This window comes from Oncorhynchus keta, unplaced genomic scaffold (assembly GCF_023373465.1).
Source record: "Oncorhynchus keta strain PuntledgeMale-10-30-2019 unplaced genomic scaffold, Oket_V2 Un_scaffold_714_pilon_pilon, whole genome shotgun sequence".
NCBI classification, from domain to species: Eukaryota; Metazoa; Chordata; class Actinopteri; order Salmoniformes; family Salmonidae; genus Oncorhynchus; species Oncorhynchus keta.
Window position 1 is genome coordinate 1 of NW_026290992.1, and position 12,528 is coordinate 12,528.

At 44.7% G+C, this 12,528-nt stretch overlaps 1 protein-coding gene and 1 long non-coding RNA gene across 5 annotated transcripts; both read left to right on the forward strand.

Moving 5' to 3' along the window:
* Window positions 1-1,767: 1,767 nt before the first annotated feature.
* LOC127929400 (interleukin-18 receptor 1-like) lies at window positions 1,768-9,998 on the forward strand. Its single transcript, XM_052517354.1, has 2 exons — window positions 1,768-1,986; window positions 9,614-9,998. The coding sequence occupies exons 1-2, from the start codon at window positions 1,783-1,785 to the stop codon at window positions 9,794-9,796; spliced, it is 387 nt and encodes a 128-aa protein (XP_052373314.1). The 5' UTR covers window positions 1,768-1,782; the 3' UTR covers window positions 9,797-9,998.
* Window positions 3,385-5,269, forward strand: LOC127929401 (uncharacterized). Of its 4 annotated transcripts, none has more exons than XR_008134847.1 (3): window positions 3,385-3,579; window positions 4,243-4,383; window positions 5,105-5,269. It is a non-coding gene; the product is annotated as an uncharacterized LOC127929401 (long non-coding RNA). The 4 variants fall into 4 exon arrangements; XR_008134844.1 differs by having other exon boundaries at window positions 4,290-4,383; XR_008134845.1 differs by having other exon boundaries at window positions 4,290-4,383; window positions 5,152-5,269.
* Window positions 9,999-12,528: the final 2,530 nt, after the last annotated feature.

Below are 12,528 nucleotides of genomic sequence, written 5' to 3' on the forward strand. Positions count from 1 at the left end.
TGTATCTGTTCCTGTACCTGTTCCTGTATCTGTTCCTGTTTCCTGTATCTGTTCCTGTACCTGTTCCTGTACCTGTTCCTGTTCCTGTTCCTGTATCTGTTCCTGTATCTGTATCTGTATCTGTACCCGTTCCTGTTCCTGTATCTGTTCCTGTTCCTGTACCTGTTGCTCTACCTGTTCCCTGTTCCTGTATCTGTTCCTGTATCTGTATCTGTACCCGTTCCTGTATCTGTTCCTGTTCCTGTTCCTGTATCTGTTCCTGTACCCGCTCTTGTTCCTGTATCTGTTCCTGTATCTGTTCCTGTTCCTGTACCCTGTTCCTGTTCCTGTATCTGTTCCTGTACCTGTTCCTGTACCTGTTCCTGTACCCGTTCCTGTTCCTGTACCTGTTCCTGTATCTGTTCCTGTACCCGTTCCTGTTCCTGTTCCTGTATCTGTTCCTGTACCTGTACCCGTTCCTGTTCCTGTACCTGTTCCTGTATCTGTTCCTGTACCTCTGTTCCTGTATCTGTTCCTTCCTATCTGTTCCTTCCTGTTCCTGTACCCGTTCCTGTATCCTGTTCCTGTACCCGTTCCTGTTCCTGTATCTGTTCCTGTTCCTGTCCTGTTCCTGTATACCTGTTCCTGTATCTGTTCCTGTACCTGTTCCTGTACCTGTTCCTGTATCTGTACCCTGTTCCCTGTATCCTGTTCCTGTTCTGTTCCTGTATCTGTTCCTGTTCCTGTATCTGTTCCTGTACCCGTTCCTGTTCTGTATCTGTGCCTGTATCTGTTCATGTATCTGTTCCTGTACCCCGTTCCTGTTCCTGTATCTGTTCCTGTACCTGTATCTGTTCCTGTGCCCGTTCCTGTTCCTGTATCTGTTCCTGTATCCTGTTCCTGTGTTCCTGTATCTGTTCCCTGTATCTGTTCCTGTACCCGTTCCTGTTCCTTCATGCCTCTGCTGTCCATAACGTCCTCCTTTTTCTGCTCCAGCTGTTGCCTGTTAATACGCTGTTCCGTGTGTGGTGGGTGATTCTGTACGTTCTTCGTTTGTATAAAGAGAGTCGGACCGAAATGCAGCGTGTTTGTTACTCATGATCTTTAATGAATGAAAACGGAACGATACATGAAATAACTCAATACAAAAACAACAACGAGAAACCTAATTACAGCCTATCTGGTGAACACTACACAGAGACGAAATACACAGTGAAACCAGGCTACCTAAATACGGTTCCCAATCAGAGACAACGAGAATCACCTGACTCTGATTGAGAATCGCCTCAGGCAGCCAAGCCTATACAACACCCCTACTCAGCCGCAATCCCAATAATACAAAAACCCCAATACGAACACAACACATAACCCATGTCACACCCTGGCCTGACCAAAATATATAACGAAAACACAAAACATATTGACCAAGGCGTGACAACCCGTTCCTGTTCCTGTTCCTGTACCCGTTCCTGTTCCTGTACCTGTTCCTGTACCCGTTCCTGTTCCTGTACCCGTTCCTGTTCCTGTATCTGTTCCTGTACCTGTTCCTGTTCCTGTTCCTGTATCTGTTCCTGTCCTGTTCCTGTTCCTGTACCTGTCCCGTTCCTGTTCCTGTACCCGTTCCTGTATCTGTTCCTGTACCCGTTCCTGTTCCTGTATCTGTTCCTGTACCTGTACCTGTACCCTGTTCCTGTTCCTGTATCTGTTCCTGTACCTGTTCCTGTTCCTGTTCCTGTTCCTGTACCCGTTCCTGTTCCTGTATCTGTTCCTGTACCTCTGTTCCCGTATCTGTATCAGTAAAGTATGTGCTCTGTGTTTCCAGCGGTGGCTGAGGCGGTGCTGGGGTGTATAGAGCAGAGCCGGAGACTGATCCTGGTGCCCAGCAGTCTGGGGCTGAACCCAAGGCAGGACAGCCAGTATAGTCTGCTCACTGGGCTCCATGCTGCACTGGTGGAACGGCAGACCTGGCTAATCCTCATCCAGACAGAGTCAGCCCCAGACAGCAAGGTAGTTATGCCTAAGGACGAGTTCTGCCTATGGACGACAGTTAGCTTTGTGTGTGTGTCCCAAATGGCACCCTATTCCCTATATAGTGTTATGGACCCTGGTCTATGATGCCATGCTGTCTATCTAACTAAATAAACAGGTAGACCTGGAGCTGATGCCATGTTCCTGTAGATCTGTTCCTACCCTAAATTCCTGATCTGTTCCTAAATAAACAGGTAGACCTGGAGCTGATGCCATGCTGTTCCTAAATAAACAGGTAGACCTGGAGCTGATGCCATCCTGTATCTGTTCCTGTATCTGTTCCTGTAGACCTCTGTGCCATCCTGTATCCTGTAGACCCTGTGCCATCCTGTATCTAACTAAATTCCTGTGATCCTGTTCTATCTGTTAGACCTGCTGATGCCCTGTTCCTGTTCCTGCCATCTGTTCCTGTAGACCTGGAGCTGTTCCTGTATCTGTTCCTGTAGACCTGTTCCTGTATCTGTTCCTGTATCTGTTCCTGTAGACCTGGAGCTGTGCCATCCTGTTCCTGTATCTGTTCCTGTAGACCTGTTCCTGTTCCTGTTCCTGTACCCTGTTCCTGTTCCTGTATCTGTTCCTGAGCTTCCTGTACCCTGTTCTGTCTATCTAACTAAATTCCTGTATCTGTTCCTGTACCTCTGTTCCTAAATAAACAGGTAGACCTCTGTATGCTGTCTATCAGTAAAAGTATGTGCTGATCTGTGTTTAACTAAATAAACAGGTAGACCGGTGGCTGATCTAACTAAATAAACGGTAGCTGCTGATGCCATGTGTATAAACAGGTAGACCAGAGCCATGCTGTTCTAACTAAATGTATCCTGGTGCCCAGCAGTCTGGGGCTGAACCCTGGGCTAAATAAACAGACCAGTATGCCATGCTGTCTAACTCACTGGGCTCCATGCTGCACTGGTGGAATGCCATGGTCTTTCTAACTAAATAAACAGACCTGGCTAATCCTCATCCAGACAGAGTCAGCCCCAGACAGCCAGGTAGTTATGCCTAAGGATGGAGTTCTGCCTATGGACGACAGTTAGCTTTGTGTGCCATGTGTCCCAAATGGCACATGCTATTCTTTCCTAAATAGGTAGACCTGGAGCTGATGCCATGCTGTCTTTCTAACTAAATAAACAGGTAGACCCTGATGCCATGCTGTCTAAACAGGTAGACCTAGTGTCTATCTAACTAAATAAACAGGTAGAAGCTGATGCCATGCTGTCTATCTAACTAAATAAACAGGTAGACCTGGAGCTGATGCCATGCTGTCTATCTAACTAAATAAACAGGTAGACCTGAGCTGATGCCATGCTGTCTTTCTAACTAAATAAACAGGTAGACCTGGAGCTGATGCCATGCTGTCTATCTAACTTTAGACCCAAATAAACAGGTAGACCTGGAGCTGATGCCATGCTGTCTATCTAACTAAATAAACAGGTAGACCTGGAGCTGATGCCATGCTGTCTATCTAACTAAATAAACAGGTAGACCTGGAGCTGATGCCATGCTGTCTATCTAACTAAATAAACAGGTAGACCTGGAGCTGATGCCATGCTGTCTTTCTAACTAAATAAACAGGTAGACCTGGAGCTGATGCCATGCTGTCTATCTAACTAAATAAACAGGTAGACCTGGAGCTGATGCCATGCTGTCTATCTAACTAAATAAACAGGTAGACCTGGAGCTGATGCCATGCTGTCTATCTAACTAAATAAACAGGTAGACCTGGAGCTGATGCCATGCTGTCTATCTAACTAAATAAACAGGTAGACCTGGAGCTGATGCCATGCTGTCTATCTAACTAAATAAACAGGTAGACCTGGAGCTGATGCCATGCTGTCTATCTAACTAAATAAACAGGTAGACCTGGAGCTGATGCCATGCTGTCTATCTAACTAAATAAACAGGTAGACCTGGAGCTGATGCCATGCTGTCTATCTAACTAAATAAACAGGTAGACCTGGAGCTGATGCCATGCTGTCTATCTAACTAAATAAACAGGTAGACCTGGAGCTGATGCCATGCTGTCTAAATAAACTAACTAAATAAACAGGTAGACCTGGAGCTGATGCCATGCTGTCTATCTAACTAAATAAACAGGTAGACCTGGAGCTGATGCCATGCTGTCTATCTAACTAAATAAACAGGTAGACCTGGAGCTGATGCCATGCTGTCTATCTAACTAAATAAACAGGTAGACCTGGAGCTGATGCCATGCTGTCTATCTAACTAAATAAACAGGTAGACCTGGAGCTGATGCCATGCTGTCTATCTAACTAAATAAACAGGTAGACCTGGAGCTGATGCCATGCTGTCTATCTAACTAAATAAACAGGTAGACCTGGAGCTGATGCCATGCTGTCTTTCTAACTAAATAAACAGGTAGACCTGGAGCTGATGCCAGCTGACCTGGAGCTGATGCCATCTATCTAACTAAATAAACAGGTAGACCTGGAGCTGATGCCATGCTGTCTATCTAACTAAATAAACAGGTAGACCTGGAGCTGATGCCATGCTGTCTATCTAACTAAATAAACAGGTAGACCTGGAGCTGATGCCATGCTGTCTATCTAACTAAATAAACAGGTAGACCTGGAGCTGATGCCATGCTGTCTATCTAACTAAATAAACAGGTAGACCTGGAGCTGATGCCATGCTGTCTATCTAACTAAATAAACAGGTAGACCTGGAGCTGATGCCATGCTGTCTATCTAACTAAATAAACAGGTAGACCTGGAGCTGATGCCATGCTGTCTATCTAACTAAATAAACAGGTAGACCTGGAGCTGATGCCATGCTGTCTATCTAACTAAATAAACAGGTAGACCTGGAGCTGATGCCATGCTGTCTATCTAACTAAATAAACAGGTAGACCTGGAGCTGATGCCATGCTGTCTATCTAACTAAATAAACAGGTAGACCTGGAGCTGATGCCATGCTGTCTATCTAACTAAATAAACAGGTAGACCTGGAGCTGATGCCATGCTGTCTATCTAACTAAATAAACAGGTAGACCTGGAGCTGATGCCATGCTGTCTATCTAACTAAATAAACAGGTAGACCTGGAGCTGATGCCATGCTGTCTATCTAACTAAATAAACAGGTAGACCTGGAGCTGATGCCATGCTGTCTATCTAACTAAATAAACAGGTAGACCTGGAGCTGATGCCATGCTGTCTATCTAACTAAATAAACAGGTAGACCTGGAGCTGATGCCATGCTGTCTTTCTAACTAAATAAACAGGTAGACCTGGAGCTGATGCCATGCTGTCTAACTAAATAAACAGGTAGAACTAAATAAACAGGTAGACCTGGAGCTGATGCCATGCTGTCTATCTAACTAAATAAACAGGTAGACCTGGAGCTGATGCCATGCTGTCTATCTAACTAAATAAACAGGTAGACCTGGAGCTGATGCCATGCTGTCTATCTAACTAAATAAACAGGTAGACCTGGAGCTGATGCCATGCTGTCTATCTAACTAAATAAACAGGTAGACCTGGAGCTGATGCCATGCTGTCTATCTAACTAAATAAACAGGTAGACCTGGAGCTGATGCCATGCTGTCTATCTAACTAAATAAACAGGTAGACCTGGAGCTGATGCCATGCTGTCTATCTAACTAAATAAACAGGTAGACCTGGAGCTGATGCCATGCTGTCTATCTAACTAAATAAACAGGTAGACCTGGAGCTGATGCCATGCTGTCTATCTAACTAAATAAACAGGTAGACCTGGAGCTGATGCCATGCTGTCTATCTAACTAAATAAACAGGTAGACCTGGAGCTGATGCCATGCTGTCTATCTAACTAAATAAACAGGTAGACCTGGAGCTGATGCCATGCTGTCTATCTAACTAAATAAACAGGTAGACCTGGAGCTGATGCCATGCTGTCTATCTAACTAAATAAACAGGTAGACCTGGAGCTGCTGTCTATCTAACTAAATAAACAGGTAGACCTGGAGCTGATGCCATGCTGTCTATCTAACTAAATAAACAGGTAGACCTGGAGCTGATGCCATGCTGTCTAACTAAATAAACAGGTAGACCTGGAGCTGATGCCATGCTAAATAAACAGGTAGACCTGGAGCTGATGCCATGCTGTCTATCTAACTAAATAAACAGGTAGACCTGGAGCTGATGCCATGCTGTCTATCTAACTAAATAAACAGGTAGACCTGGAGCTGATGCCATGCTGTCTATCTAACTAAATAAACAGGTAGACCTGGAGCTGATGCCATGCTGTCTATCTAACTAAATAAACAGGTAGACCTGGAGCTGATGCCATGCTGTCTATCTAACTAAATAAACAGGTAGACCTGGAGCTGATGCCATGCTGTCTATCTAACTAAATAAACAGGTAGACCTGGAGCTGATGCCATGCTGTCTATCTAACTAAATAAACAGGTAGACCTGGAGCTGATGCCATGCTGTCTATCTAACTAAATAAACAGGTAGACCTGGAGCTGATGCCATGCTGTCTATCTAACTAAATAAACAGGTAGACCTGGAGCTGATGCCATGCTGTCTATCTAACTAAATAAACAGGTAGACCTGGAGCTGATGCCATGCTGTCTATCTAACTAAATAAACAGGTAGACCTGGAGCTGATGCCATGCTGTCTATCTAACTAAATAAACAGGTAGACCTGGAGCTGATGCCATGCTGTCTATCTAACTAAATAAACAGGTAGACCTGGAGCTGATGCCATGCTGTCTATCTAACTAAATAAACAGGTAGACCTGGAGCTGATGCCATGCTGTCTATCTAACTAAATAAACAGGTAGACCTGGAGCTGATGCCATGCTGTCTATCTAACTAAATAAACAGGTAGACCTGGAGCTGATGCCATGCTGTCTATCTAACTAAATAAACAGGTAGACCTGGAGCTGATGCCATGCTGTCTATCTAACTAAATAAACAGGTAGACCTGGAGCTGATGCCATGCTGTCTATCTAACTAAATAAACAGGTAGACCTGGAGCTGATGCCATGCTGTCTATCTAACTAAATAAACAGGTAGACCTGGAGCTGATGCCATGCTGTCTATCTAACTAAATAAACAGGTAGACCTGGAGCTGATGCCATGCTGTCTATCTAACTAAATAAACAGGTAGACCTGGAGCTGATGCCATGCTGTCTATCTAACTAAATAAACAGGTAGACCTGGAGCTGATGCCATGCTGTCTATCTAACTAAATAAACAGGTAGACCTGGAGCTGATGCCATGCTGTCTATCTAACTAAATAAACAGGTAGACCTGGAGCTGATGCCATGCTGTCTATCTAACTAAATAAACAGGTAGACCTGGAGCTGATGCCATGCTGTCTATCTAACTAAATAAACAGGTAGACCTGGAGCTGATGCCATGCTGTCTATCTAACTAAATAAACAGGTAGACCTGGAGCTGATGCCATGCTGTCTATCTAACTAAATAAACAGGTAGACCTGGAGCTGATGCCATGCTGTCTATCTAACTAAATAAACAGGTAGACCTGGAGCTGATGCCATGCTGTCTATCTAACTAAATAACTAAATAAACAGGTAGACCTGGAGCTGATGCCATGCTGTCTATCTAACTAAATAAACAGGTAGACCTGGAGCTGATGCCATGCTGTCTATCTAACTAAATAAACAGGTAGACCTGGAGCTGATGCCATGCTGTCTATCTAACTAAATAAACAGGTAGACCTGGAGCTGATGCCATGCTGTCTATCTAACTAAATAAACAGGTAGACCTGGAGCTGATGCCATGCTGTCTATCTAACTAAATAAACAGGTAGACCTGGAGCTGATGCCATGCTGTCTATCTAACTAAATAAACAGGTAGACCTGGAGCTGATGCCATGCTGTCTATCTAACTAAATAAACAGGTAGACCTGGAGCTGATGCCATGCTGTCTATCTAACTAAATAAACAGGTAGACCTGGAGCTGATGCCATGCTGTCTATCTAACTAAATAAACAGGTAGACCTGGAGCTGATGCCATGCTGTCTATCTAACTAAATAAACAGGTAGACCTGGAGCTGATGCCATGCTGTCTATCTAACTAAATAAACAACAGGTAGACCTGGAGCTGATGCCATGCTGTCTATCTAACTAAATAAACAGGTAGACCTGGAGCTGATGCCATGCTGTCTATCTAACTAAATAAACAGGTAGACCTGGAGCTGATGCCATGCTGTCTATCTAACTAAATAAACAGGTAGACCTGGAGCTGATGCCATGCTGTCTATCTAACTAAATAAACAGGTAGACCTGGAGCTGATGCCATGCTGTCTATCTAACTAAATAAACAGGTAGACCTGGAGCTGATGCCATGCTGTCTATCTAACTAAATAAACAGGTAGACCTGGAGCTGATGCCATGCTGTCTATCTAACTAAATAAACAGGTAGACCTGGAGCTGATGCCATGCTGTCTATCTAACTAAATAAACAGGTAGACCTGGAGCTGATGCCATGCTGTCTATCTAACTAAATAAACAGGTAGACCTGGAGCTGATGCCATGCTGTCTATCTAACTAAATAAACAGGTAGACCTGGAGCTGATGCCATGCTGTCTATCTAACTAAATAAATAAACAGGTAGACCTGGAGCTGATGCCATGCTGTCTATCTAACTAAATAAACAGGTAGACCTGGAGCTGATGCCATGCTGTCTATCTAACTAAATAAACAGGTAGACCTGGAGCTGATGCCATGCTGTCTATCTAACTAAATAAACAGGTAGACCTGGAGCTGATGCCATGCTGTCTATCTAACTAAATAAACAGGTAGACCTGGAGCTGATGCCATGCTGTCTATCTAACTAAATAAACAGGTAGACCTGGAGCTGATGCCATGCTGTCTATCTAACTAAATAAACAGGTAGACCTGGAGCTGATGCCATGCTGTCTATCTAACTAAATAAACAGGTAGACCTGGAGCTGATGCCATGCTGTCTATCTAACTAAATAAACAGGTAGACCTGGACGGCATCAACTCCATTTCCTTTGAAACGGCTTCAACTACTTCCCCTTTCCGAAGCTGACTAGAAACACTTTGTACTGGTTGTGCATGTTTGTCTTCAGTGCTTTTTCGAAATTCTATTTTGTAATGAAAAGCGCTACATAAGCTCAATGAGTAATTGTAACCTTAACACAACACCTAGTGATCTTGTCAAGGGGTTCGGATCTCTTGGTGTAACAACTAAGGTGTTAAACAGGTTGGAAGTCATGCTGTCTATCTAACTAAATAAACAGGTGGACCTCTATCTAACTAAATAAACAGGTAGACCCGGCATCAACTCCATTTCCTTTGAAACGGCTTCCCCCCCTGACTAGAAAAGATTCACTACATTATTCTGTAAATGTTTTAGATGGATCTGGATGAGTAATTGTAACCTTAACAAACACCTAGTGATCTTGTCAATTATTCTGTAAAGGTTTGAGATGGATCTGGAGCGGTGGAGCTACCCCCCCCAAAGATTCACTACATTATTCTGTAAATGTTTTAGATGGATCTGGAGCTATTCCCCCCAAAGATTCACTACATTATTCTGTAAATGTTTTAGATGGATCTGGAGCTACCCCCCCCCCAAAGATTCACTACATTATTCTGTAAACGTTTTAGGTGGATCTGGAGCTGGACTCCCTCCCTGAGGCCCTGCGGCTGCTGGCCCAGTCAGGACACACCGTCACCTGGAGGGGCTCCCACTCCAAACCCCTGTCCTCAGCCTTCTGGAAGGAGCTGCGTTACCGTATGCCTGCCACGACCAGACGACGCCCCCCGAAGGACGAGAGGACCATTCTGTGATTATATAGGCTCCAGGGCAGGGTTTGGGTTCAGTCAATTCACAAAGTAAACTCAAATTCAAATGATATAATGGCATCTATTTTCAATGATCTTCACCCCCAACCCTGCTCCGGGGGGAAGATGAGTGAAATAAATACATCTAATGTGATTAATGTGCCATGTTTACCTGTAAGAGTGAAATAGCTTTCCTTCCATGTTTTTTTAAAAATTAAGTTAAAAATCAGCTTTTCTGTGTTGGGTGTGGGCTTACCCCAGCATCAGAATGGTGTGGGCTTACCCCAGCATCAGAATGGTGTGGGCTTACCCCAGCATCAGAATGGTGTGGGCTTACCCCAGCAACAGAATGGTGTGGGTTTACCCCAGCAACAGAATGGTGTGGGCTTACCCCAGCAACAGAATGGTGTGGGCTTACCCCAGCAACAGAATGGTGTGGGTTTACCCCAGCAACAGAATGGTGTGGGCTTACCCCAGCAACAGAATGGTGTGGGTTTACCCCAGCAACAGAATGGTGTGGGCTTACCCCAGCAACAGAATGGTGTGGGCTTACCCCAGCATCAGAATGGTGTGGGTTTACCCCAGCATCAGAATGGTGTGGGTTTACCCCAGCAACAGAATGGTGTGGGCTTACCCCAGCAACAGAATGGTGTGGGTTTACCCCAGCAACAGAATGGTGTGGGCTTACCCCAGCAACAGAATGGTGTGGGCTTACCCCAGCATCAGAATGGTGTGGGTTTACCCCAGCAACAGAATGGTGTGGGTTTACCCCAGCAACAGAATGGTGTGGGCTTACCCCAGCAACAGAATGGTGTGGGCTTACCCCAGCATCAGAATGGTGTGGGCTTACCCCAGCAACAGAATGGTGTGGGTTTACCCCAGCAACAGAATGGTGTGGGTTTACCCCAGCAACAGAATGGTGTGGGTTTACCCCAGCAACAGAATGGTGTGGGCTTACCCCAGCAACAGAATGGTGTGGGCTTACCCCAGCAACAGAATGGTGTGGGCTTACCCCAGCAACAGAATGGTGTGGGTTTACCCCAGCAACAGAATGGTGTGGGCTTACCCCAGCAACAGAATGGTGTGGGCTTACCCCAGCAACAGAATGGTGTGGGCTTACCCCAGCAACAGAATGGTGTGGGCTTACCCCAGCAACAGAATGGTGTGGGCTTACCCCAGCAACAGAATGGTGTGGGCTTACCCCAGCAACAGAATGGTGTGGGCTTACCCCAGCAACAGAATGGTGTGGGCTTACCCCAGCAACAGAATGGTGTGGGCTTACCCCAGCAACAGAATGGTGTGGGCTTACCCCAGCAACAGAATGGTGTGGGCTTACCCCAGCAACAGAATAGTGTGGGCGTATACCGGTCATTAAAAATATGAATGCAACTAGACCGCTGATTGGCCAGCTCGGCCAATGAGCCAACATTACATCATGTTCTATGAGGAAATAGCAAGAAGTGTATTTGAGATATAAGTTTGAAGTGGGGTTTTTGTGTGTTTTGTTTTCTCAAATGTATGCATTGGCCACAAATATGAGTATAGGACATATAGGACATTCTAAAAGTGAGATTTTCACTGGACAGCTACTTTAAGACCCATTGACTTTGCTTGTCTAGAAGACAGAAGAATTGTCTTTCTCGCTCTACCAGTTTCTCTCTGTTACCAGTCGGGGGCCAGACCCCCCCCACCCCCACACACAAAAAAACAACCTTTAAGAGATTCAAGGAAATACTACCCACAGCAGCAGATCACACCTCAGTGTAGTTATGTGCACTCCCAACAAAACACGAGACAGAAACGACATTGAGAAGAAATGCATGAATTCCTTGGCCCTGGTATTTCACAGGGCTGTGTGTAGGAGTCTGCTATGGTAATAATCACAATAGAATCACCAAGTACATTGACATGAACGAGGAAGTTGACCTGGTGAACAACAGTAAACAGAATGTCCAGACAGGATATGTAGATGAAGAATTGTCTCATAATCCACATAGTTTGAGTAGATGGGATTGTGACATGTGTTGACGAAGTCCTTTACAACTGATTGCATTTGTCTTGTTTTGTGTTCATGTACGTGGTGTTTTAGTTCTGTTTTATCGAGACAGTATTAATTATTAAGCCTTTATTTGGGCATTTAAGCCTGGACATACAATGTACTTAGGGTCTATGGAACCTGGTGAAAAGTAATGGACTATATGGGACACAGCCTCACTGATTCTGTCAAAAGTAATGGACTATATGGGACACAGCCTCACTGATTCTGTCAAAAGTAGTGGACTATAGTGGACACAGCCTCACTGATTCTGTCAAAAGTAGTGGACTATATGGGACACAGCCTCACTGATTCTGTCAAAAGTAATGGACTATATGGGACACAGCCTCACTGATTCTGTCAAAAGTAGTGGACTATATGGGACACAGCCTCACTGATTCTGTCTAAAGTAATGGACTATATGGGACACAGCCTCACTGATTCTGTCAAAAGTAATGGACTATATGGGACACAGCCTCACTGATTCTGTCAAAAGTAGTGGACTATATGGGACACAGCCTCACTGATTCTGTCAAAAGTAATGGACTATATGGGACACAGCCTCACTGATTCTGTCAAAAGTAATGGACTATATGGGACACAGCCTCACTGATTCTGTCTAAAGTAATGGACTATAGTGGACACAGCCTCACTGATTCTGTCTAAAGTAATGGACTATATGGGACACAGCCTCACTGATTCT

Bases quoted from the DNA above. Each gene is read 5' to 3' on its own strand.
- LOC127929400 (XM_052517354.1), top strand. From the start codon at position 1,783: ATGTGCTCTGTGTTTCCAGCGGTGGCTGAGGCGGTGCTGGGGTGTATA. The intron at 1,987-9,613 runs GTAGTTATGCCT...TAAACGTTTTAG, and splicing joins AGTCAGCCCCAGACAGCAAG to GTGGATCTGGAGCTGGACTC.